At 39.0% G+C, this 27,771-nt stretch overlaps 1 protein-coding gene across 5 annotated transcripts; it reads left to right on the top strand.

The window, feature by feature from the left end:
* Nucleotides 1-459: 459 nt before the first annotated feature.
* Nucleotides 460-27,771, top strand: LOC107307964 (methyltransferase-like protein 21E). Of its 5 annotated transcripts, XM_015851476.3 has the most exons (6): nt 475-1,911; nt 3,540-3,659; nt 14,747-14,904; nt 18,110-18,227; nt 19,144-19,475; nt 26,290-26,444. In XM_015851476.3, exons 2-6 carry the CDS (start codon nt 3,587-3,589, stop codon nt 26,302-26,304), a joined length of 696 nt encoding a protein of 231 aa, XP_015706962.2. In that variant the 5' UTR covers nt 475-1,911; nt 3,540-3,586; the 3' UTR covers nt 26,305-26,444. The 5 variants fall into 5 exon arrangements, with proteins under 5 accessions (XP_085408828.1, XP_015706962.2, XP_015706958.2 ...); XM_085552702.1 differs by lacking the exon at nt 19,144-19,475 and having other exon boundaries at nt 460-1,911; nt 26,290-27,771; XM_015851472.3 differs by lacking the exon at nt 26,290-26,444 and having other exon boundaries at nt 477-1,911; nt 19,144-22,862.

Below are 27,771 nucleotides of genomic sequence, written 5' to 3'. Positions count from 1 at the left end.
TATTGAATCATTTGTGGTACAACATAAGCCCTCATAGTATGTCATGGAAAATAGTACAGTAAATTCTGACATGCAATGATAATTGTAGGTTATATGTTTATAATTCTAGATTACATGTTCTGAATGTAAGTTACATGTTACTAGATATGGAATTATTTGAGCATAGATATAGACAGCATTTGTTTCCATAAGTGATGCTCAGAGGTAGTATGGAGTTTTTCTTACAAGTCCCTTAGATTTCACCTTAGAGCATTTATGTAGGTATGTGTGAAATATTTCCATTTGCTTTCCTGCCTAAACCCTTTGCCACATTAGTTGCTCTTTCTGCTGGTCCTCTCTGTAGCTGTTTTAATGCAGGCCCCCCCTTTTTTTTTTTTTTTCTTCTTTATTCTTGTATCTCCACACAGCAGGATTCTGTCAACCTTCACCCCACCCCTTACTCCACGCTTCCCTTCCCGGCCCACCCTTTCTTTCTTCAGTATTATCCATGGGGAGGTTTTAATTAAAGTGCAGGAACTTCTTCCTGGAAAACCTATTTTCTTGCTAGCACTTCAACAACCCAGCATACAGATCCACTGGTTGCAGTATTCCTGTCAGCTTATTTTATGAGATAAATAATTTGTTAGATCCAGACTCTTTTTTTTCTCACCTCTCTCTCTGATTCTAGAACTTATTTATAGCTCCTGTGGGTTAAGATGGAAAAACAGCGATTGCTGCCAATCACTCACATGTTCTTAGATTACATTTTAGTCCTTTTTGCTTTTTGGTCTCTCAGTTATTATTTCTTTGTAATTTCTCACTATTTTGTTGCCTGAAAGTCAAAGTCCATGCAGCCAAGTTGTGAAACATCAGCCTTTCCTGAAAGAATGAAGGGTTGAGGTGAACTGGGTAGGATTTGGCCCTTCTAAGGTTGAAATTATACCCTGCAAAGAGTATAATACATAATGGACAGTGTTTGCTGGATGAAAATTATCCCTCTGATAGTACTTTAGTAAAAGATTGTCATATTATAAGTGTATTCTCAGTCTGCACAGCCAGTTTACAGCTTTATTTTGCAGACTGTTGCTGTTTTAACCTTAAAAGGTAGATGAGGCCTAGGTTTGTTTAATAGCTTCTAGGTGTAAAAGTATGGTAAAATACATCTTTGATTTCTGTAAGGCTTGTTCAGTGTTCCTGTACAATAAATTATTATCCTGTGTCACCTAGGAACACCAGCTGAGGTTGGAATTCAGTTTCGCTGAAAAGTGGTAAAGTAAGAGGTAGTTTCTATCCTGAATAGATTGAATTATACACAAAGAGGGGTCTTAAAGTTACCTCCGTTTGTTCCAATGGCAGTAAGTGGTTGCAGTCTGTTGGGCAAGTCTACATCTTGTGTATATGAAAAGAGGAGTGATGCGTGTATATTTATGTACATTGACAGCTCTCTGAATTGAACATTTGACTGTAGGTTTTATGCCTTGCTGCAGTTCTGTGTTCTTTTGTGTGAGTATGTGTTTGCATATGCACAAAATGCGCTCCTGCTGTTTAAATTGGCCCTTTGTGCTTGGAAGAAGACTTTGTGACAAATTACATCCTGCTCTTCAGTTACTATTTAGTGACAATGAGAGGTTGGAACCCAAAACTGTTGGGTTATGTTTTTGGTTGGAGCTCCCCTGACTAGGTACCTACTGCTGTTATGAGATCTGTTCCCTTACATAAGAGAGCCATGGTGCCTTGTGCCTACTTTGGGTTCCTGCTGCAGCTGTCAGGATTTATTACTGCTGCTGGTGTGGGGATGTTGGCGATATGTAATGCACACTTCAGAACTTTTCTGTCTGGAACTGCCTGGCAGCTCACTGCGAAGCAAACAATTTGGCAGATAAGGATTTTTGTTTGAGTGCCGTCATTGGGAAGATACAAGCAGAGATTCAGGTAATGATAACTGAAACACAGTCGATGTGACTTGCTGTGTGTTTTACTTTAATTATTTTCTATCATTTGCCTTTGATTGCATAAGTCAGAAACTGGTCTGCACCTTTGTGTTTTTAGCTGCTGGTGGTACTACTGAATTAATATGCTGAAGTCAGATGGGTTGTGTAGTTCTGTTTGACCAAAAGGGTATTTTCAGGAGTGGAAAAGAGTGCACAGAACTAAAATAAATAAATAAATAAAATAAAAGTTTTCCTATAAGTGACTGATCTTACAGTGCAGCATTGCTTGTACTTCAGAATACTGAAGGACTCATAATTAACCCATTACTTGCATCTTCTAATAGGAAGAAAAGTTGTCTTTTTATATTTCTGAAGTAGATGATAAGCTGGTGAATGTCTGTTAACACTGCTTCACATCCCACTAGTGTTCTGAATATAGACTCAGTGCTTTTCAATTCTACTCAGTCTACCTTCTCTGTTTTCCCACGTAATGTTGTTAATATTGCAAAGATTGTAGATGGACATAAATGCAATAGCAATGTTTTTATTTAACGCGCTACAGTACTGTGTAAAAGCCAGCTCACATACTTTTCCCCTTGAAATAGGTTAATGGCTGCTGGCACTGCTGTGATAAGTTTTAACTCCTCTGCCTTTTGTAGAGTACTGTCAACGGTGTATCGTGTATCTTCTCTAACAAGACAGGGTTGTTCTGTGCTATTCATTTTCATCCTATGTCTGGAGAGAGAAGTCTGGCCGAGGCTTTGCACTGAAAGAATGTTTCCTTGATATCCAGCCCCTAAGGTTTCACTAAGGTTTCACTTCTTTATTTATTAAATCAACAGAGTCCTTCATCTTTTGCCTCGTTTATTTGCATCATTTGGGAGTTTTGGTATCTGTGTGCTATTAACTGTACAGTCCCTGCAACCATTCCTTCCAAAAAAACCCTACCAAAAACAACAGTTAAATTTCCACACTAGATTGTAAGACCTTTACAAATTATCAGAGCACTGATTATTATTATTATTATTATTATTGCCCCAGTAAACACAGTGCTTTGATAATAAAACACCAAGAATTTGAGAACACTGGTTGTCTGTTTTTCTGCAGATCCTGAGCATTGCACTGTTCTTTTCTTTTTATACCACACTATGTTGCTGCTTCTTGTTTAAATTTTGTCCTGTCATGTTTTCCCTGTTACATTTTTCTCTGTATCTGTACACTTGCACATACATGTTCTGTTTTGTGTGTTTTTAACAGCTCCTGCTTCCTACTTATGCTACTGTAACACTTTTACTAATTGGTTATTCCCTTTCCTTCCAGGCTAGATCAAACTACATGAGCTGGTGCAGTTTTTTCTTCAGACGTTTTTGCTGCCTCCCCTTCAAACAATTTTAAGCCTTCTAATCTTGATTTGAACTGATTCTAATTTTTAACTATTCATAAAACAGTTTTAAAGTTAGATTTTCCTCTCTTTTGAGAGTAGAACAGCTAAACTTACTTACTTCTGGCTCTTAAATGCTGTGATATTCATATTTGTGTATCTTAATACAAGTAACTTATAGTGGAACAAATGTAAACGCTGTGTGTCTGTTGGGAAAGAGGACGTAAAGCAGTTTTATCTGTTTTTAGCAGGTTGGCAGGCTTGTGTTTGTCTGTCCGTGGTCGTCTGGCTTAGTATGGATTTGACATCGTTACAACATAATCACCTGCATAATGAACAGAGAAGAAAATTAGAAAGACAAGCAGGAGGTAAAATGTTTATTATTTCACCGTCTTTTCTTGCCATGCTTAGGAATTTTGTTAAGTAGAAGGAACAAGGCACCTTGCTGACAGTGAGCTATCTTACTTATTTCTCCTGAAGAATTGTGTTTATGGCACTTGTAGAGAAAATGCAATAGATAGCGCTGTTGTAATATTCTAGCTATGTAGTAAATATCTGATATGCCAGCATTCTTTGGTATAGTGATTTCCTAACCATGTCTGGCAACTTGCCTCAGCTATTTGCCTGTGACTAGTTCCAGGGAATGAAGCTGTGGCTATGATCGAGCTATTCAGAATAAGTTTGTTTGTGGAGTGACAGGCAGGATCAGTCATTACAAGCCCAGTTACTGTGTAGATGGCCTCACAGCTGATCTTAACAGGGACTGTTAGCAGCTTTATGCATTTATTTCTTTATTCCTAAGTAGATCTTAAGCTGCTCATTTTCAAGATCCTGAAACGTCAGGAGTGGAAGAGATTTGATTGAACTGCAATGAAGTGTAAAGCAAAATTGCCACCAAAACATTAGTGTTGCTAGAACAACTGCTTCATATACACATGGCTTTTAAATTTCTTGTATTAAGTCTGAGAAGGCTGGGGAGGGCAGAGAAAAGACAGGGGAATCCCTCTCTTCCAGAAGCTTTCTGTTGCTGTCTGGATGGCTTTTTGTTTCCCTTTTTCTAAGTCTTCATATACCTTACAACTGAAGGGCTAAGAAAATTAAGCACCCAAAATCATGATCTTCTCTGGAAAGCTGATGTCACACAAGAAAGTGGCTGATAGAGTTTGGTAAAGACCGCAGTTACAAAATCCCTGTTTTGCATGCCTTAATCTGGAGAATTACTTTAATACATTTCCTTTTCCTATTGCATAATCCTGACTTGAATGGAAAGCTCAAGTTGATCCTACGTGTGATGAGGCATGATTGGGGTAAGAAATATTTAGAAGTATTAATATTAAAGATCAGACCATTAAAGACTGCAATATTGATGACTCTTATTACATTGTACACAAGAAGGCTCAGTTCCAGTTGCACAGGTATTGCTATGCTTCTGCAGGTTTGGCTTTCTAATACTGATACTTTCTTCATGCTGGATTTAGGGCAAGGAGCAGTGGGTCTGCATGTAATTACTTAAGCTTTTGAATTTTTAAAATAATGGAGTTCTGGGACATCAGATTGATTTATGCAAAATTGGTAGCACAAAATCTTTAAATCAAAAGCAGAAATGTATTTCTTTTAGACAACAAACTGCTGATAGCAATAGCAGGATGCCCGCTTCTAGCAACTCTTGTTAAAGAGGATGAAGAGATACCAGTGGAAAATAGCACATCTTTACAGTCACAGTTTTATCCAACAGTAGACTTTAGCATATCAAGTTCCCTTCCAGATTCTGGAGGAAAATGCATTGAACTTACTGCATGGAGAATTACTGCTTCAGTCCCCTCAGCCTGTACCTTTCTTGTCTCCATCTTTTTCTTCTGCTACATTCTCTATTTCCATTTCATTCACTTTGCCCATCCAGTCTCAGACTCTTTCTTAGGATTCTTGCTCTGGTTCAGTGTCTGAGCTCTTTGTATTTGCTGTTCCACTACCCCATTCTTCTTTTATTCACTGCCATTCCCTCACAAGGTTCTGTTATCTCAACTGTCTTCTCACAATATCTCTAGAATAGAACTCCTTATCATAGCTCATGGTTACCATTAGTACCAGGTTCCAATTTACAGGTAGATCCTCACCTGGTCTTATCTTTCCTGGTCCTTTCATCCAATCAGTTCTCCAGCACACCTGCATCATTACTGTCTCTTTTCCTTCCTCTCATGACTTCTTTTTCTCACTAGCTTTTACTCTCCTTTGCCAAACTTTTCTGAGATCAGATTGTACCACTGCTGTCTTTGTTTTTTAGGACCTGAAATTACTTTGCAAGATTTATATTATTTACGTTCATCCCAAAGTAATTTTATCTCTGAGACAAAAGGAGAAGAGCAAGTTTGCAGCTTGTCCTTGACACTTCACCGTCTCACTTTACTTGGCTGGGGCCCAGTTTTTAATCCATAAATATCTGAGAAAATGCTGACCTGGTAACCTTCACATATCTTCCATAGCTTTATAACAGTCATGCTCCTTCTCTTCCCCTGCTCAACAGATGCCCTCGTTGATGGTGATTCCTGTCATCATTTCAAGTCTGGGTGACATCCAGAAAGATGCCTTAAATGGGACATGGTTGGAATTGAAGCAAGTGAGAAGCAGCCTAACCCTGTAACTTAGAAGTTAAGAAGTTAAGCAGGGATGAGGGAGTGACTTAGTATCTTGTTTCCATTTCCTGGGTTACTTCTAAGGACACTTCTTACTTTCATCTTCTCCTTTCACTGCAGACCCTTTTCCCCTGACTTCAAAGACTTTTCTGTAAGATAGGAAAAACACTCTGGTACCAGACCCAACCATGACTATTCACAACTGAGTGTCCAGTTTCTAGCTTTGCTTTTACTTGCTTGTTTTTTCTTCTGGACACAAACCTTACAGTCGTTATTTTCTTCTGGCCCATCTTTAATGGTGGTGGAAGGGAGAGGATCCAATTAATTCTGTAGAATTGACAGATATGTGCAAGGAGTGAATTTGACTTTTTCTAAAGAAGGCCCAGAACTCAATTTCTCTGCTCTCTGAGTGCTTAAAATGCTAAAAGGTTATTTGGGCTTCGCAATTAGCAGTGCTGGTTAAAAAGTCAACCTACTTATATTACGTATAAGTGACTCATTTACTATCACTTGCTTTCCCTTCTCTCATTTTTGACCTGGGCAGGCTGGAAAACTGTGTAGAGAAGAACGTTATGAAGGCAAGTGTAAAATCCTACACCTGAGGAGGAATATTTGCACACGTCAGGACAGGTACTGATGGAGAGGAGCTCTGTAGAGAAGGGCCTGGGTGTTCAGGTGGGCTACACATTGGCCATGAGCAAGCAGTGTGCCCTTGCGGTCAAGAGGATCAGTGGTATCCTGGGGCTCATTACAAAGAGTGTGATCAACAGGTCAAGGGAGGTGATCCTCCCACTCTGCTCTGCCCCTACATCTGGAGTACTGTGTCCAGTTCTGGGCTTCTCAGTTCAAGAAAGGCAGGGAACTTCTGAATAAGGGGCAACAGGCACACACTGGAACACTGTAAAGGACCAGATGGGTTGTGACGAACACAGTAAGTTTCATATGAGCATGAGGAAAAGCTTCTTTGAGGCATACAGAACACTAAAAAATACTGCACAGAAGGTCTACGTAATCTCTGGGGATATTCAAGACTCACCTGGAAGCCTTCCTATGCAACATAACATAGAAAATAGCCTACTTTTGCAGTCAACGGGAAATCATTTTGTTATTATCAGCAATTATGTAGATGCTGAACATAGGCCTGCAGATATTTTCAATGACAGACAAACATGGTTATGTAATAAGTAATGGGTACATTTGAATTCATTATGTATTCATGAGATAGTCTGACCACAGTACTTCTATTTTCAGCTTTCTAATGGTTTTAGATGACCTGTGACTTGTATGAGGCTGTGATATCAGTAACATGAGTTTCATGTTGAGAATGCACCTCTAAAACCTGGATAAATCCGCTACTAGAGGGCATAGCCCTCTCCTGTTCTCATCTCCTTGCACTCTGTACTAAGGGCATTTCGTCTCTTGGCTGAGATTAGGCTGCTCGTGGGTAGCAGTTTTGTATTTCTACATTTCCAAGTATGAAGTTTCAAGCATTATATTACACTAATGCAATATATCGGATTAATCTATATAATATACCTTATCCTTGCCATCACTTCAGCAGGTTGAGCTTAGAGTGACTGATCACCACCACTGTCACGGTTTGAACTAAAAATCCACCTGCGTCCGTGACAGGGGGCCGTAGGCCCCGGAGGGGCCCTAGGCCGAAAGGAAAAAGTTAATTAGGAAAAGAAAACAGCGGCAACGATCTAAGGAGGCACACTTATTTACTAAATACTATATCGAAATACAGGATAACACAATATAATACAATATAATTGAAAATTGAGCTAACGAATCAAGCAAAATAGGAGAGAGAATGAGTCCCGTAACCGAGAGGCCTACTGTAAATCTAGGCGAACGGCTGAAGGCTCCCACACACTCCCCTGAACGCCAGAACTCGAAAGACGTCAGTCTGTTCTGCGACAGAGTTAATATAGAGTCCAGGTCCCGTGACCTATCGTGTTGTTCCCTGGGAGATGTAGTCTTCTTCTGTAAGTTGCAGATTCAGTAAAATTATTCATGCTTAATATGATGTTATGATGTGGAATACTGATAGCAAAAATTACAAAATTATTAAACCATGACAACCACCTTCATAGGCAGGCATGAAGACAGGAAAAATTAACTAGGTAGTTTAGATAAGAGGATTTTCTAGGATAGTACTTTGATTTATGTTTTCTAAAAGGCGCAGGTTACATCTGACTTCTGGAAGGTCAAGGGAATGGTTAAATTTCCCTCTCTGATCCTTTCCTTTCAGGGTCCTTAGGCTGCAATGGATTGGAATGAAATAGAAATAGATGGATGGAAACGAAATACTGAAGTGATGTCACCTGGAATTTGGGGACTGTTCTCTGATTCAAGATTGAGTATGTTTCCATGGAGCTCTCTGCAATGTTTACAAGACCAGGACTTTGACTACAAGACATCAGTAGCTCAGTAAAAACTATGAGGCTTTACAGTCCCTTAGAAGTACAAGCTAAAGGAGATCTGGGGTTCTCTGGGCCGTTAGAGATACCCAGATGAGTTCACAGGGCTACATTTTGAGGTTTTCCCATAGTGATGTAACTTCTATCCAGTAAGCTTTTACAGTTGCAGAGCAAGTTGCAAATCTGCTTTCTTACAGATCTTTCTTTGAGTTTCTTCTTGGTGTTGGTATGCATGAATATAGATAGATAGCTATAATATCTATCTTGTGTGTCACTGTAAAAATATTTCTAAGTACAGATCAAAATGGTAAGTCTTCTGTGATTCTTTACTGTGAGGGTTACAGAGCACTGGGAGAAGCTGCCCAAAGAGGTTGTGGAGTCTCCTTTTATGGAGATATTCAGAACTTACCTGGAGACTTCCCTTTGTAACCTACTGTAGGGAACCTGCTTTAGAAAGGGGTTTGGACTGGATGGTCTTCAGAGGTCTCTGCCACCCCTGTATGTATCTTATAACTAAACTCTTCAGGTGAGAGTATAGTGCTTCTGAAGAAGAGAGAATGTGTTTACTGTAGGGCTGAACTTTGGCAGGTCAAGTTCATGCTGAAGGCTTGGATTTCATTCTTTTTGCCAACTGGAGAAAATCCATGAATGCAGGAGAGACACAGAAGGCGACTGGGTCTTATTTCTTTTGCATGCTCCCTTATCAACTTGTTCTGTGACACCATTTGACCTTAGGAAATTAAGTACAGTTAGCCCAGCACTTGAAAGAGTCTAGTCTATGTTTCCCTCCCCTCCTTCTTCCTCCCCCAATAAATCACTAGGTGAAACTGTAGTTTAATGCTGTCTTAATCATATAGTCGTAGAATTGCTCAGATTGGAAAAGAGCTTGAAAATCAAGTCCAGCTGCAAATACATTAACAGAGTGCTTGAAGGATGTTTTGTTACTCAGTGTTTGAGCTGTTTGTGTGTGAGTCAGAAAATGGAGATATCGACTACAAGTATATTCTTCCTAGATTCCATGTGCAGGGGTTGTTTTCTTCCTTTATCTTAGTCACATTCTAATTCAGTTATCTGGATAATGTTATCAGTATATTTTAATTCACAGTCCTTGCTTTTGCCACTTTTCCTGCATTTTAAGTGATGTTTAACAGTGCTTGTCCTTTATCAGCTCAGTAAAAAATGCATCGATGTAGGCAGTATCACTAGGTGTATGTTCAAAGATTTAACGTATGCTAATTATTGAGGGACAGTACCCATGTGATTTTTAAGGTTACTGTTTTCTGGTGGAGCTGTGTACTACCCAAGTACAATTTTTATGTAACTCCTGGTGTAAACAGAACAAATGTTCCTGTGGAATGTTTCAAAATGTACTGTTCAACTTCTTCCTAGCAAAAAAACTCCATGCAGGTAATGTTAGCCTAAGACCTATTCCTGTAATTTACCTTATTGTTAAAGATGCTGTAATTTGGAGCTTGTTTCATTCTAACCTAATCTACATATTATCTTGCTCTGCCTTCCCCTCCTCACTTCTCTAGCTCTGTCTCAGCAGCACTCAGATCCATTTCTTTCTTAAGGTTTTGTTCTTGTGTAAAACATTTTGTTTGATGTTTAAACGCATCAGCAAAAACCTCTAGTTCTCTACATGAGATTCTGTAGCTTGTCATACATTTCTGCAATCAGCTTGCTACTAACTTCAGAACACCAGACTTCCACATGATTTATTATCTATCTTATCTCTCTCTGAAAAACCAAGTTGTTTTTTGTTGTTGTCGCTTGTTTTTTTAAATAGTAATTGTAATTGCTTTGCCTGTGAGTGATGTTTTCATTGCTTTCTTAATGATGTTTTTGGTATAGTGCAAAGTTGTGGCAGCATACAGGACTGAAAATCAAAGGAATTTAAAGAGTCTGCTCCGACAACTTTAGATTTTTCTGGTAAATGAAACTACCTGGCATCATAGAATATCCTGATATGGAAGAGACCTGCAAGGATCACTGATTGAATCCAACTCCAGTCTCCACACAGAACTTCCCCAAAGTTTAAACCCTCTGTTTGAGAGCATTGTCCAAATGCAGCTTGGTGCTCTGACCACTGCCCTCGGGAACCTGTTCCAGTGCCCAGCAGCCCTCTGGAGAAGACTTCTTATTTCAAAGGACACTCCAAGTCATTATCTTGTTAGACAGAAAATCTTATGAAAGTTACATAAATTCAAATTCTATCTTGGGAAGAATTTAAGACATCTATAGACAGGAATTTCCTTGTGATCAAGAGCAATTGAGCAATTCAAGGGCAGAGGAGCACTGTTTTATTAACAAAAATTATCTCAGTCTCTGTGTGCTAAGTGAATAGGGTCAAACTGTCCCTTCTTGATGTAAATATATTCTAGCACCTGAAATTCCAATACTTTCTGTGTTTGCATGCAAATGCAAAGAGAGGAATAAACTGTACATACATCTCTATGTATATATGAAGGAGTATATATATATATATATATGTGTGTGTGTGTGTGTATGTATGTATGTATATGTGTGTGTGTGTATATATATATATACATGAAGGAGGAGAAAGTGCTAGCCCATGTCATCAAACTCAGGTAGATGAAGAAGGGAGGAACCCGTTCTAGCAGACCTTTATATTCTGATGGTTTGTTATGGGTACTTGATTAATACTGCTGGAAATACATAATATGAAACTCCATTCTTACAATTAGGTCAGTGAAGCCTCCTCTTCCCTTGTCTGATCCTGAACTACTGATGGGTCTTCCTATCTTTAAATATCATTAAAATTCCTTCACTGAGTTGTAATTCAACATTGCAACTTGAATAAGAATAAAGACTAATACAGATTTGAACACTTATAGGAGAATAACTTCTTATCAACTTTTTTACATGTGTTATCAAGAAACTAGACGTTGATCAAAGCATAACTAGCAGAACTTCATCACTTTTTGCAGGTATTTGAAGACTTTATTTCACTTGCATTTTGCTTACACAGATAACAACATTCTTCTTGCATTACAGATTTTCAACTTGTTATTTTTATGTTCTGACTGCTCTGAAGATCGTTGCAGAAAAGAATGATTTTTGCTTTATTTTTGTGTTTGTGTGTATCTCAGTCACAATGAACAGTATAAAGCAGAAAATAGAAGAGTGCTTTTTGGATTGTAAGGGGAGATTTATCCTGGCCTGTATAGGGAATAGTGTGGCTAGCAGGAGAGCCACACATTCCTAGAGGAAATGGCCTCTAGTTGTACCAGAAGAGGTTTAGATTAGACATAAGGAAAAATTTTTTCTCTCAGAGAGTGGTCAGGCACTGGAATGGCTGCCCAGGGATATGGTGGAGTCGCCATTCCTGGCAGTGTTCAAGAAGTGTCTGGATGAGGAGCTATGAGAAATGGTTTAGTGGTTTGTGGTAGCAGTGGTAATGGGAGGATGGTTGGACTAGATGACCATGTAGTTCCTTTCCATTCTATGATTATATGGAAGTAAGCATGTCTGGCTAAAGATTTGTAGTGTTTATTTTGCCATTAGTTTCTTGGTCCTGATTAGATTTCTCACTAAGATGAGCTTTGAAGCCTACCTTCCATATACATATAGTGAAACAAATGTCTGGTGAAACAAACAAAGAGAAGGTTGTGTTATGTCAGCTTCTCCAGGTATCCCACCTGTGGGATTACCGAAGGAATAAGAGGGCCAGTGATTTAAGTGGTATTATTAACTAGTAGGTTTGGATCTCTTATTTCAGGAGTATGAACAATTTACCCTAGGCAGGGAGCAGTGGCCTACAGACTTTTAATAGTGCAGGTACCACACAAGCCTTGAGTAGAAAGATTACTGACAATATAAAAAATAAGTGGGAAATGTTTATTGAACACTAGAGGGGAAGCTGTAATACTTCTGAAGTTTTATAGATCTTTTGGCTGAAGCTTTATAAGTTAAGACTTTATAAGTTAGGGCTTTTCATCAAACTCGGATCCAAAGCAGATATCAGAAGAAGAAAAAAAGAAAAATGGCTATAATTGAGAAGTAATAGAAAGAATAGCTTTTTATTTCGGCAGCTAGTGCTGATCATAGAATGAGATCAGACTGCTGTAAGTGGTCCGAGAAGATTAAAAGCAGTCTAGATCTAGTAGACTTAGACACAGGATGATAAATTAAATACACTTTACAATATCTGTAATAAGAAAACCTCATATTATTTTTTCATAAGAAAAAATTACTTTGGCCCCAAAGCAGCATTTCTATCACTCTTAACTCCTGTGTGTTTAGAGTTTCCTGCTTATGGTCTCAATGACATATGTGCTTTCTCTCAACTTTACAGCTCCTGCAAGCGTCTAATGTTATATGCTGACTGTACGTGACTACTTAGCATCTGACCTTTTAAAATATCATAATTTTAAAGTTCAGATTATTCTATGTATATTACCTTTTAAAAATTATACTGTTTAACTTTCTTTCCAGTGGTATATACATAGTTTTATTTTTAATTTAGTTGTGTTGTAGAATCATAGAATGGCTTGGGTTGGAAAAAGACCTCAAGGATCATGAAGCTGCAACCTCCCTGCTGAAGGCAGGACTGCCAATCTCCATATCTAAGTCTAGACCAGACTGCCCAGGGCCCCATCCAGCCTGGCCTTGAACACCTCCAGGGATGGGGCATCAACAGCCTCTCTGGGCAGCCTGTTCAAGCACCTCACCAGTCTCATAGTAAAGAACTTCCCCCTGATATAGAACCTAAGTCTGCCCTCCTTCAACTTAAAACCATTTCCCCTTGTCCTGCTATTACCTACTCTTTCAAAGAGTTGTCTCCCCTACTGTTTGTAGGCTCCCTTCAGGTACTGGAAGGCTGCAATGAGGCCACCCTGCAGCCTTTTCTTCTACAGCCTGAACAAGCCCAGCTCTCTCAGCCAGTCTTCACAGGGGAGGTGCTTCAGCCCTCTGATCATCTTTGTGACACTCTTCTGGATGCTCTCCAGCAGCTCTCTGTCTTTCTTTTTTATACTGGTGGTTCCATACCTGGACGCAGTACTTCTGATGGAGCCCGGGATACCATTTGCTTTCTGAGCTGCAAGAGCACACTGCTGGCTCATGACTAATATTTTTTTTTCAACCAAATCATGGTATACCATCCTTTTTATTATTATTGTTATTATTACTGTTGTTGTTTAAATTTTCAGAAAAGGAGAGAGAGTTGTCTCTCTTGATATGTTATGGCAAGAAAAATACCAGTGTGTACGGAAAAGCAGTGAGTTGAGGGGGAAGAAAATGTAGACTCTTCTATAGTGCCAAGAACTGCTGTATTCTTCATTTAGATTTACTGAAGGATAGTAGACCAGTGTATTCATTTCTAATGACCACTGGGTCTGCAGTTTCTATGCTGTGTGTGTCATCCAGTTGTGTGTCATTCTGTGTCATCTCCATGTTTCTATTTGTGATTTGGATATCAACTGCAGGCCTGATAGAAGAATTCTGCTTTGGAAAAGATGGTAACCCAGTTACTACAACTTTAACATGCTTTCTAGGAGGTATAGCTTGTAAACATGTTTTGCTTTAGCTGATTTGCCAAGAGATCATGTCTGGCTGTGAAAGCAAATTTACCATGCAAACTCAGAATGATTCTTGATTTTGCAAAGAAAATGCTCCAGAAAGCTTCATTTACATGTTATCTGCAACACTGCGGTGCAGCTTTGTGTGATGATTGCAAAAATGACACTGGCTTGGTATTCAGCAAAAAAAATGAATGAATCCTCTCTTGTAGAAGGGTTGGCCTGGATTATGTTAGCTATCATAAATGTCCTTCACATAGCAGCAAGTATGACATTCAGGATATCAAGCCAGCTGGAAAGAATCCCTTTTACAAGGCTCTGTTGGGGTGGGTGGATAAGCTTTCTTGACAACAGTGGTGCTTTCTCTCCTGTCTGTCATAATTTGTGTTGCTAGGATCTGTTTCACAAGTTTTGTGAGAGACTTATATATGATATTTTGATTCTTTTTATTTACTATAACATGGGGAAAGTGAACAGTAAAAGGACATGGAAAATAACAAAATATCCAGGTACAAAAGATGACAAGAATAAATACGAGAGCAGCTGTTCCTGAAGTGAAAAAGCAAGTTCTGTTGGTTTGATGAAATGAAAACTAACATATGGTAACATTGCACTTTTCCTGAACTTCATTTTTTTCAGTAAAAGAGGAAAAAATTACTTTATATAGTCATAAACTGAAAACTTCTATTAGAATTCAGGAAACTTCCCTTATATCATGATAACCATTAATGGTAAAATACATTTTAGTTCACAAATATAATTCCAGCTCCCACTTCAAATTGGCATTTCAATATAGATTGGTGATTTAATTGTCAGCCCTCTCAGCTCATGTGACCTTTTATATTTTTACTTCCAGGAGAAAAAGAAGATGAAAAAATAGTGACTGAAATAATGAGAAGACGTTTTTTCCCTGATGTTATAACTTACAAGGCCTGGGAAGGCTTTCACTTTGCTGGCCATGAGATAAAGATTACAGAAGCCACTGATTGTTATGGGGCAGTCGTCTGGCCATCGGTACAATATTTGTATAAAATTCTTACTTTTAGTTTTGGAGTCTTTTAACACATTTAGTTTGGTTTTTAGTGGTAGATATTTTTTATTGCATGTTGTAAAATTAAGGGTAAGAATCTATGCTTTCTTCATTCTGCAGTTCCCAAACCTGAATTTAGCCTGGTTTTCTTATGGCTTCCTGGTTCTCAAAGCTTAAAGCAGGTCACTCCAAAGATACTGCCTCTTATTTATTTCCATGCAATCCACAATAGATACGAAGAGCGCAATGACACTGCTTGATAGAGCTCTCAGCTAAAAACACTTTTTCAATATAGTCACTGCTGTTAGCTATGCATTTTTGTGAGTGATGAACAAGAGCCTGCATGGTGAGCTCATAGAAATCTGCAGCAGCAGAGGTGACCCATTGTTTTACAAGCTCCATGGCAGTGTCGTTGTTAGGAAAATGTTACCTGTGCAGTCCATCTTTCATCAGCACAAACAAATGGAAGTCAGAAGGCGATAAATCCAGTACTATATGATGGGTCTGGTAGGATAGACGATCCAAGACTGGCAGTGTTCTCCACAGTATTTAAACTGGTATGGGACCTGGCGTTATCATTTTGCAAGAGAAAGGCTGTCTTTTTCTCTGATGTGAATCTGGAAGTTTGAACCTTCAGCTTAGTCAGTGTCGTGATGTAGCAGTCAGATCTGATGGTTTCTCTGGGTTCCAGGAAATCCAGAAAGATCACCACTTATGCCAAAAGACTGCATATCACTTTATCTGCTGAGGGCTACATCCTGAACCTTTTTGTTTGATGGAGAATTCATATCTCACCACTCTGTGAACTGCTGTTTAATTTTGGCTCATAGTGATGACACCACATCATGTCACTGCTCATGATGTGATCCAGAAAACTGTCACCTTCAGCCTCATGTTATTTCAGTAGGTCTTGACAAAGTTGCATATGGTGCTCTTTCTGTTCATCTATGAGCATTTGTGGAAACCACCTGGCATAAACTTTGTGATATTCCAACACTGCTGATGTTTCCAACATGTTGAAACTGGTATCCAGTTCCATACACAGTTCTGTGGTTATAGTCTGCTGGTTAGAGTGGATGAGCTGATTGAGACGCTCTGTTTTGTGGTGTGGCAGCTGTACATGGCTGTTTGGAATTTGGCTTGTCTTACATGTTGTTGCAACACACTACTACCTACCACCTCACTGTGCTCACATTCACTGGTTGGTGTCTATAAAAGTTCAGGAAGCATCAATGAATGTCAATAGGTGCAGTTTTTTGTGCATGGAGCAATTCAACTCATCACTGCTTCATTTGCACTTTCATGTTAGAGGTCATTTTGTTAGACTGTCCCTCTGCTGCTATCTGTCACACAGCAACAAAATGTAACAGAGTATTGCCAAAAGGTTCAACCCCTAATGCCGTACCACCAAAATCCACCTCTGATGTTCTGTGCCAACATAATAAAACAGAAGGCATTATTTTTGGAGCAGCCCTCGTATTGTTTGTGCCCCATCACACAGCATGTATGATATGGTGTCTTCTCCTGTCAAAACTTTTTGGTCCTACTGGCCAATTAGAAGCAAATTTTAAAGGAAATGCGGGATCTTGTATGAGAATTACGTTACTCTAAGATTGTGCTGTTTTTAAGAAGTGTGACCATAATCCAGCTGAGGAGAGTTAGTGTACCCTTCTGCTTTGGATGCCAAACATTTTTCTTTAGCAGAACTGAAAAAGTTGTTTGCACGGTATCTGTGAGCAGCCTCAGTGAATGTCTTCAAGGCAAGGTTGGCCAGCTGTTAATTACTCTCGCAAATCAAGGGCTATACTAAAATGCATGTGAGGGCTCAGTCAGTTTTTCTGTGGAAGGAAGAAAACCCCCACTTTGTCTCTATATTCTCCCTTCTGTTCCAACCTGCAATATTTGAAATCTTCTGAAAAATGTCAGTCACATTTGTTAAGAATGCAGAAAATTTAAGAGAAGTTTCTGTATGGAAAGGAAGCTCAGTTTCAAAGGTTCCCTAATTTAAGTCACGGAAGTTTTGATCCTGCCAGCTGGTTTCAACAGCAGAACATGGCAAGATACCAAAGGAAGAAATGATGGGGATGAATGGAGCTAAAAGGAAATCTTGGTAGGATTTGTTTTAGAAAGTCAGTCTAACATCATGCACAGTCTTAAAGAACCTGGCTTTTATTATGTGTGCACAAACTTCCTAAGTTTTGTTGATTGAAATATCTGTATGTTCATACAAAAGACCTTGTTCTTTTAGCTCTGATTTGAGAGGCTGAAAGCAAAAAATAGACTTCCTATTGCTTGCTAAGTCAGCAGTCCTCCTTCTCCATTCCTTCTATATTTTAATCTATTAAAGTAAAACCAAAAGTATAATTTTGCAGTGTCAAGCTGAATCACTTCTAATTATCTTTCCAAATGGTAATCTGTACTGCAAGATAATATGGCAACCAATGCATGTATTTGTCAATGTAGATTATATAATTTTTCTAAATGTGGGAAGTAATACAGGAGACAGTCTGGAAATTATCTTTGTGAGAGGAGTAAAAATAGCCATCTGTATTTCTACCGTGATCTAAAGAACACTGGTCAGTGGAAGATAGGACATAAAAGCTGAAGAAGCTTCTTAGTCACAGTTTATGAAGATATATATATATATATACACACACACATATATATATACATGAAAAGTCAGTTGTAGAGGGCTATGTGATTTTGTGTACTAAAATGGTTTTTACACTTTACAAGGCATGGACATTAAAAATAGAAAGAAACTGAACTGAAGATATTGCCCCTTTTGTGGTGGATTTTCTTGTACGTGCACTCCATATATCAGATGTCTTTGTGACAGACATGTTTTAACTCAACCAGAAGTAAGTGTAGGAATTGCTGACTGGAATTTTACAGCTCATGTTATGCAGCATGACAGATTAGATAATTGCAGTCATTCCTTCTGGCTGAAACACTTTGCAAGCCCATATCGAAGCATGTGGCTGCGTTTGTTTTGTCAGCCTATAGAGCTCAAAGATAGTGAGTCATGATCCTTTCAGGACAGCATTTGAATGGATATTGCTCATTTAAACAGACATGAAACTATAAAACATTTTTTTTTTGCATGCTTATAAATGACAATGTGTATTTAGTGAAGGTTTTTATTTGATTTGTTTTTTCTGTATATTCATGGATTTCCCTCTCCTGCAGGCTCTCGTTCTGTGTTATTTTTTGGAAACCAATTCTAAACAGTACAATTTAGTTGACAAAAATGTGATTGAAATTGGAGCTGGAACAGGATTGGTCTCCATAGTAGCCAGTTTACTGGGTGAGTACATACCACTGCTCTTATACTCTTGGAAAAGTCGCTCAGATGAATACTGGAAAAACAAGGAAGTACCTTGGAAGTTCTCAAACACAATTATTTGACATTTTCTAAGAGAAAGAAGGAGTAAATTCCAGCAGGGTTTCTCGGAAATCTGTGTTGTTTTATTTTTCCCCTCTAAAACTGTAAATGCAAAGGTGTAGATGCAACAAAGAAGGCCCCTGTGGATGTAGTTACCATTAGCAGTGTTACACAGGGGACCAACAAATAAGAAATTAGTGTCTGACAGAACATCAGTGGCAATAGGGTAAAGTCAGACGCAGGCGTGACCAACACATATCTTCTATTGATCAGATACCTTTTGGATGCCAGGTCACTTCCTTCACACTTGAGTTCAGCCTTTTCTTTCAGCAACGGATCCTTGAGTTTTCTGCTACAGAAGCTTGTGTTTTCTCTCATGGCAACCCGCTCTTTCTAAAGAGTAATTCAAATCATTCACACCTGTATTTTAACAACATTTTAGCTTTCTGCAGTCTGAGAAAGCTTCTCGATATGTTAAAATGAAAGAACCTGAGGCAATGCCTAAATCTAGTGTTGATTTTCTGCAGTTAGTAACTGTTACTCTTCAATTCCTAATCTCACTGTACTTCCATTCAAAATGACATCAAGATACGATATTTAATTTATCCCCACCCAAGCCCACCTGCCTTTAGATTGTAGTCTGTGCAGCAGAACTGCTGGGAACCCAATACTTATTTTAACTACAATGGGTAATAACTATTGGGAGCAATAACAGTGTTCTATTCTCCTAGAGAGAAAATTTGCTAAAATCGGTTCATTTTGCAGTGGCTTTTGCAAGTGGGGTTTTACTCAAGTCTTGAAGTGTCAAAAGATTGCTTTTGTTTTCTTTCTGTCACAGGTGCACTTGTGACAGCCACTGATTTGCCAGAACTGCTGGGAAATCTTCAGCACAATGTTCTCCAAAATACAAAACTGAAATGCAAGCACCAGCCCTGTGTCAAGGAGTTGTCCTGGGGAATTGATCTGGAAAAAAACTTTCCCAGAGCTTCATGTCACTTTGACTACATTATGGCTGCTGATGTGGTTTACCACCATCCCTTCCTGGATGAGCTCCTACTAACTTTTGACCACTTGTGCAAGAATGACACTGTTATTATGTGGGCTATGAGGTTTAGGCTGGACAATGAGAACCGATTTGTGGACAGATTTCAGACACTCTTTGACTTGGAGGTGATTTCTGATTTCCCTAGTTTGAACATAACCCTGTATAAGGCAATGAGGAAAGGCAGGATGAAAGTCAGACCTTCCAAACTGTCTGTCTGAAAAAGAGATATATGGGGGTGATTGTCTCAGATGCTTTGTAGTTAGTTCTCTTTTTAATAATTTCTACATAAGTAGCTGCCTGCATCTGTACGAATGACATTTTTGAAGCAAGTTAAAACAAAACACTGGTTTTCCAGTGCAGCCCTACAGAATTCCTAAATTCAATTTGCTGAAAGTTTTATATGTAGAAGAAATGTATTTATGATGTTTTCTTGACTTTTATGTGCTAAATTGACAAAACTAATAACTTTCATGATTCTCAATATTATTTTTATGGGATGTGCAATGAATATTTCCACTGGCTTTCAAATGCAGTTTAAAGCAGTGTCTTATGAGACCAACCAATCTTTCGAAGATTTAATACAGTCTTCTTACATTTTGTATTTAATAGGTGTGATGTTAAATCTGTCTTCCCTCGTTCCCACCATAATGTGCAAATCCTTCCTTCAACTGGTCTTTACATGATGTTAGCTGAAAGGAAAAATGGGAGATATAGTATCATAATAAATGGAGAAAGACTAATAGTTACTCCTCGATTTAATGATTATGCTTTCATGGAATCATAGAATAGTTTGGGTTGGAAGGTACCCTTAAGATCGTCTAGTTCCAAACCCCCTGCTGTAGTCAGGGACATTTTCCTCCAGACCAGGTTGCTCATAGCCCCATCCAGCCTGGCCTTGAATGCCTCTGGGACAGGGGGAGCATCCACACTCTCTCTGGGCAACCTGTTGCAGTGTCTCACCACCCTCATAGTAACAAATTTCTTCCTAATATCTAGTTTAAATCTACCCTCTTCCAGTTTAAAGCCATTTGTTTCCCTTCCACTTTTTATTTAGATTCAGGGATTCTTCAACAGACAGCTGTGCATTTGAAGCAACAGGGAGTTAAATATTTTGCTACTTGAACAAAGGCCTGGAATAAGAATAGCACATCGCATCCACAGGTCCCCATTGCAGAGACCTTAAATTTTTGGATATCTGCCCTTTCTGAAATAGACTGGTATGTGCACCTCATGGAACAATGGAAAAATGACAGTGGGATCAGGATAAGTGTTTTGCAGTGACAGCTGGTGGTAGCTGGAGGTAGAAAATGAAACCTGCTTGTCACAGTGTGGCCGAGGCATGGACAGATTAGAGTTTCTGCAGGGGCAAATGGAGCATTTGAGCTTTAGTGTTCCCAATTTTAGTGATCAGATTAATGTACTTAAATACAGAATTTTCCCCTTGTTCCTACTCCCAGCATAAAATTCAGTTTTCTGAGGTAAAACTTTCCACTGTGAGACATGAATTGGTGCAGACAGGAGAATCCAAGCTGCTAAGATTTTCCAATGGGATTTGGGGACCCCAAAGCTGAAAGGAAGTAGTGGGAAGATAGATGAGGATTTGGCAGGAGGGATCTGGATGTAGAAGGAGGAGTGTGGAAATAAGGTAGCTGTAGGGATAAGGTGAGATAAAGAAAGAGGTTGAAACAGTGACACTAACTTCAAAATGCTGGATACACTGACTGAAAGGGGACATCCTCTGTAATAGCAATTACTTGCAACCATCCAGTCCTCTGCAATTGAAACTAAAATCCTTTCATCCCAAAGAGCAACTCTGTTTACAAATATTTCACAGATAAATGGATTGGCACTGGGTTACGAGCAAGATAGCTCTGCGTGTACCAAAATCCTCCAGTGAAAATATCCTGTGAACTACAAAGCAATGCAGACTAAGGATGAAAAGAGAGAGTCCAGCAAAGTAGTAAAGTGGGAGTGCTTTTAATATCAACGAGCCCTTCTGTTTTGTCTGAGGCTGTCCCCCACTGAGCTCCTGCTGAAGTCAACAGGAGCTGTGTTTGTAAAGCAGATTCAGAATTGGGCTCTTCAGGCCTAACAGCATGGTAATGTTTAGTGTAATCTAACACTGCTCCCCTTTCTCACAAGTCTGTCTAGCAACACTGTGTGAAGCTTCCTGGGAAAGCTTCGGAGCCTGGCTGCTCTATTGTACGAAGGCCTTTTGTCCTCTGTTATGATAGGCAGGTTATTAGCCATGACCGACGGGTGGTGGAGGTTATACGTGGCATTTGCCTGTGGAGTTTATTTCTGCTCTTTGAGAACAGGTCTCTCAGATGACTGTCAAATATTGCAGTTTCCTAAAGGCGGTTATAGTTTTAGTAATCACTTACCCTTGGTCTAAAACTTCAAAGAAAACTCAAGTTGTTATGCAGTGCACCATGTTGCGAATGCACATGGCATTTGCATCTGTAGTTAAAACTGTGAGTGAAAGAATTCCACCTATATGAATGCTAGAGAGACTGTGCAGGCTCACAGGCTTTTACAATACATTATGGACTGTTATGGAAATTGTATTAGTTGAAGATACAAATAATTTACTACATAGATTCAGTCAATTCCTTGATTTTCCATATTCTCATCTACCAGTAAGTTACTGAACAACAATATTGACAATATGCATAAGCAGCTTGACAACATTTTCTAGGTTTTCCACAGATGTTTTGCTAACTTCACAATTTTCATATGCTAGTATTTATTTTTACCATTATTATTATTATCTGTGTATATATAAAAACAGTAAAGAAATGTTAATTATATAACATTTCTGTCAAGGTCTTTTATAAGTCAAACATTTTGCTTCTAAACATTAAAGTAGCAAACAATTTCAGCATTGTATTGTTTCTATATGACCATACTGAGTTTTTGTTTCTGGCTTGTTGAACAGTGACATGGCAGCTCTGTGTGATTCAGTTACATTTTCATTATTAAATTCACTGATTTGGGCTTCTGCTTCTTATAACAGCTGTAAGAAAAAGCAATAGCCATTGAATGTTTAGAAAAATCATCCAAGTGACAGTATAGATTGTCTGAGAAAAATCTCATTTTCATTTAGAAGCAGTAAGGGAGGCCCAAACTATGAAATACAACAGCCAGGAAATATTCAAATAACTATCCATGGCATAAATGACAGCTGATTAATGAACATCTCATATTAGTCACTGCACAATCACTTGTCAGGATCAAATGAGCAACGACAACTCTAGCTTCCACGGGTGTCTTTAATGGTGATTGATATTGAAGATCTATTGAGTGTGTTGCTAGATTTGACAGTCACCTGAACAAATACTGCAATTTATGAGCAAAGAACAGACGATCCTGCAAACAGGATGGATCTAGAAACCCACTGAACCCTTCAAATTTTGGAGAACTGAAAGGTATGGGATACTTTTCTGTTCATAGTTTTTGATACTACACTGGTAACTATGAGGTGATCTGAAATAAATTCAGTGAGAAAGGAAGATAGTGGCTGTTGAGATGTCATTGCTCCACTCATGTACTTCAGAAATCGATATGTTCATGCTTATAATAGCTCTGTGACGTAAGGGAAATATGGTGACACAGTTGCAGAGCAAAGAGGGAACTGAGCTAAATGCCAAGTGATATAACCATAGTCACAGTATGGAGTACTGTTCTTTCACAGTAAAAACAATATTTCCTGTGTTTTTTTTCTTGTTAGAATTTGCTCACATGGAGACAAAATTTAAACTAAATTCATTATTTCCTAAAAGAAGACCCCATGGATCTCTATAAACAAGAAAAACACAGTGAGTGTAAGCACTCGGATTTCATGTAGTTAGTCCAACTAACCATGTAATACATAGAATGCAGTGGCTATAGTGAAACTCTGGAATCAGAAGGAAGCCATCTCATTGTCTGCAGACATACGTACCTGTAAATGTCTTCAGGTGGGTTCATTGCAGTCTTTTCATGGACTGAGATGAAGCAAACTGGACTGCAGTCTTCAGCTAATGTTTTTATCCCACTGTGTGCTTTCTTCACTCTTCTCAGAATCTTCAAACCCCATTCCAGGTTCACTGTCTCACACAGAGTTAGAATATAACCCTTTGTCCTCTCTTCCTGTCCTTGAAGATCTATCAGCTGAAGCATCGCATTTATGCTGTTTACCTGTGAGAAAAGGCTCTAAAATATACCAGCATTACTCTTTCTCTACCTCTGGGGAAGAATATTAGTTGGAAATTGAGAGACAAGTAAATCAAGGCATGCGATCCTAGAGACTTTTTATTGCTACCCCGACATAAGGTTTGGATGCTCTGTAATCCTGAGCTCTCATGTCCCAAGAGGTCTGCTATTACAAGACTTTTCTACAGAACATTACTCACTGAGTATTACAGATGATTAATCTCTATTGTCAGATTATTGCAGTATTGGGTTATCCAGATTACATATTATCAGGTTGCTATTATTAGCTATAGGTCATCTGTCCTCTATGTTATTGACTCTACTCACATTCCTTTCAGGCTTGAAGACAGTTCATGAAATCAGAAGAGGCTGTTGCTCTCATGATGCTTGTGATTATTACACCCCTGTGTGAGGCAATGACTGCTTCTTTCTGAGGTGCTCAGCCTTGGCAGCAGAGTAAAAGGATCATTAGATATTGGCTGCGCTCCTGCTAGAAGTTCATCAGATTATAGTAGCATTAGACATGCATGGACACTCAGGGTAACAGAATGGATTTTTTTGACAGTGGATGAGAACATTTTTATTAGGAACACATGGTTTCTTGTGATTTATTCTACTGATCTATCAAAATAAAAATGTTAGCAATATTCTCCAACTGGGGGACAACTGTGAGCAATCACAGAAGGTGCTCTCGATGCCCTGGAAGTGAAATCCCAAAAGGCTCTGCAGTCATGCTGCTGTAAAAAGTAAGAAAATCACACATCTCCCTTCCAGTTTATTAAACTTTGAACAGCTCTGCTTTGATTTACAATGTGAGAACACAGATAGAGGTAGATGGTAAATCCGATTTAGAAGATCACAGCAACTGTAATCTGACAGAGCACTTTCTTGCCTATTTCTGCCTGATATGGATGGCTTCAAAATATTTCAAAGTGCACACCATCAAGACAGTCTGCTCCCTTCCAGACTGGAGCGCTTCATCAAAGAAAGGAAACTTCTGGGAAGCGTTTTAGTCTGAATTAAGATGAAAAGACTTCCAGGTTCACCCAAATCATTTGGAGTCTGGGTGATGATAGTGAATGCCTGAGGAGCCGTGTACACAGCGCTGTAGCACAGGTGCCTGAAAAACTTCAGACACACTGGATAGAGAATCTTTAACTTTTGAAATCTGGTTTTCCTTGCGGCACAATAGCTAAATAAATAATTTCAAAGTACACTCATTGCAACTGAGATCTTCTATAGAAGCGGTGTTTTGTACTGCAAGATAGGTTTGTCAAATGATTCCTAGATAATTCTAGTTAGGAAAATGCAGTGGGAAGGAATCTATTGAACAAGTTGTGCAAAAGACTGCAGAGATAAGAAGCCACATGGAAATTATTGCTAAGCCATGTAAAATAGCACAACAGTATTCACTACTTGTTTTCAGACTCCTGCCCAGTTTTCAGTAAACTCCCAGTAGGTAGTCTTTATAACAGCCATAAGCAACTGGATAATGCAGGCAGGAGAAAGTTCATGTAAGAAATACTTTCTGATACAGCTTGTGAAGAGAAATCTGCCTTTTAATAAGTACGTAAGGATCCCTATATGTAATCTTGGCAAATAGGGATGGCAGAGTTTAGGAAAACTCTGTCATATACATATAAAACATATGTGCACTTGAAGTGTGATCTGGAGCCCCTTTTATTTTAATCCATTTGAGGTTAAGCTTTCTCTTGGGTCTGTGGGATCTGATCCCATGACTCCTATATTCCTGAACCTGGAGCAGTCCAGCCTCAGAAGGAAAGTGGAGATTGTTCCCACATAATTTCAAGATGAGAAGAGAACTCAAACTTCCATCATTCATCTTCTCAATGAAATACTACAACCTCTAGACCAGTTTACCACAGGAAGTGTAGATTCTTTATGTAGATAAGCATAATCACTTGAAGCCACAGCTATTCTAGAAAGATGCAGATACCAACAACACTGCTGTTAAAGCATGTTTGAAACCCGATTTACATTTGGCAGCTAATGCTCCTGATATCAACAAAGTTCTGTTTTTTTTTTTTTTTTTTTTTAGCATACAGACAATTGTTTTGACTACTAAACAGTGTTTGTCAGTCTTTCACTGCATAGCATATAGGCTTTGCATGTTTGTCAACTGCTGATTAACTAGTACTACATGCAGTGTTACAAGCTCCATAAATGCAGCCAACACCTTCAGTGCGCATATTTTCTCCTACTGTGATAGTTAAAAAATTTCTTAGTTGGATACTTCATGTCTCCCAAAGGAAAGTGTGAAGCTATCTATCCCTTTTTCATGAAGAGATTCATTGAATTTTCACATAAAGAAGGCTTGTGCTGCACAAAAAACTTCCACTCAACGTCTGTACCTCCAGTCATTTCATTCCAGCTGACCTGATTCCTTGACCATCTTTTTTCATTATGCTTCCTAATGTTTGTCTTCCTCAAACTATGAACTTCCCACAGGGACTCAAACTGGTGCGTTGCCTGAGTAACAAGTAATCTGAATCAAATCAAACACTTCAACATATCATGAGCTGTGAACATTATCTTCTCACCTCCTTCCTGACAACAGAAACCTCTGATATTTTTTCAAAGCACAAATGTCTATGTTTTCCTTTGCCTGAAAGTTATTTATCATAGAAAAAAGCTAGAGTAGGTGTAGTATCTCAAGGTTGTGCAGCACTATATATTTGTGTCTCTGCTGAACCCCAAACCTTCCTTCCCATTGTCTTTTTACAGGGATTCTTCTTCTGAGAGTTTCCTCCAACAAGAGGGCAACGTGTCTCTTGGTGTGCAAAAAACCTCGTGCAAATTTGTCTCAGTATTTGGACTTCACGTCACTCTTCTGCTGTTCCTTGCTATCTAGGCTGACAGTGGTAGATGCTTCTTCCTCTTCAGACAGAAATTTGCTTCCAGCCAGTTAATGGCTTCTGCTTTCCTGTGAAGTATAATCCCCACAAAATTGTGCTGAAACACTGGGAAGAAAAAGATAGGAACAGGGTCAACTTCTTGTATGTTCAGGACTAATTTGTGTCAATAGAGGTACACAACACCACCATGGTGTGTTCTATACAGACTGGGAGAAGAACTCTTTGTGAACAGCCCAACAGAGAAGAACTTGGGAGTTCTGGTGGACAAAAAGCTGAACATGAGCCAGTGGTATGCACTTGCAGTCACAGAATCATAAAATCATAGAATCCTTAGAGTTGGAAGGGACCTCTGAAGGCCATCTAGCCCAACTCCCCTGCAATGAACAGGGAAATCCACAGCTAGATGAGGTTGCTCAGGGCCTGATCCAGCCTCACCTTGAAAATCTTCAGGGACAAGGCACCCACCACATCTCTGGGCAACCTGTTCCAGTGCCTCACGTCCCCCACTGCAGAAGATTTTTCCTTATATCTAACCTAAATCTACACTCCTTGAGCTTGAAACTGTTGTCTGAAAGGCCAACAGTGTCCTGGACTGCATCAAAAGAGGGACTGCCTCTAGGGAGAGGAAGGTGACTGTCCCCATCTACCCTGCCCTTGTAAAGCCCCGTGTGGAGTAGTGTCCGATCCTGTGACACCCAGTACAGAAAGGATGTGAAGCTGTTGGAGCAGGTACAGAGTAGGGCCATGAAGATCATTAGAAATCTGGAGCACTTCTCCTATGAAGAAAGGTTGACGGAGATGGCTTTATTGGTCTCAGAGAAGAGAAGGCTCTGGGGAAGTTTCTAAGCAGTAGGGAGGCCAACTTTTTACATGGTCTGATAATGATAGGGTGAGAGAGAACGGTTTTAAACTAAAAGAAGAGAGATTTATTTTGTATATTAGGTCAGTCATCAGTGTGTATATCTGCCCTCAGTACAATTTCCCAAAGCTGTAAGGCACAGTACTGACTGGTGAGAATTACTTCAACGATGAATTATAGAATCATAGAATGGCTTGGGTTGGAAGGGAAACCACGAAGGCAAAGGGTGTCATAAAATCTAGTATATATTGAATGTAAAATAGATCTTTATTAATAGGAGAACAAGACTGTCCAGGAACACTGTGCTTGTGCCACTCTACAGCTGAATGGTCTAGAGAAATGACTGCATTTACTTTTGTGGAGGGAAGTTAGACCATTTGCATGCCCCTGTATGTACTGCAAAAGAGAAACATTTCTGTCACTTCTTGTGATCATGTTTGTGAACTAAGTGGCACATATATAAAAAATAAAATAAAATATTGTAGAACTGCT

The sequence above is a fragment of the Coturnix japonica genome, chromosome 1, assembly GCF_054131305.1.
Source record: "Coturnix japonica strain WE chromosome 1, WE-NBRP24, whole genome shotgun sequence".
Classification (NCBI taxonomy): domain Eukaryota; kingdom Metazoa; phylum Chordata; class Aves; order Galliformes; family Phasianidae; genus Coturnix; species Coturnix japonica.
The sequence above is the reverse complement of the archived record's forward strand: the minus strand, read 5'-3'. Positions and strand labels throughout refer to the sequence as shown.

What these genes read in the sequence shown, in the direction of transcription:
- LOC107307964 (XM_015851472.3), top strand. Translation starts at nt 3,587, where the DNA reads ATGGATTTGACATCGTTACAACATAATCACCTGCATAATGAACAGAGA. An exon ending in ATTAGAAAGACAAGCAGGAG is followed by an intron (nt 3,660 to 14,746) that starts GTAAAATGTTTA and finishes TTTTACTTCCAG; the next exon opens with GAGAAAAAGAAGATGAAAAA. An exon ending in CATAGTAGCCAGTTTACTGG is followed by an intron (nt 18,228 to 19,143) that starts GTGAGTACATAC and finishes TTTCTGTCACAG; the next exon opens with GTGCACTTGTGACAGCCACT.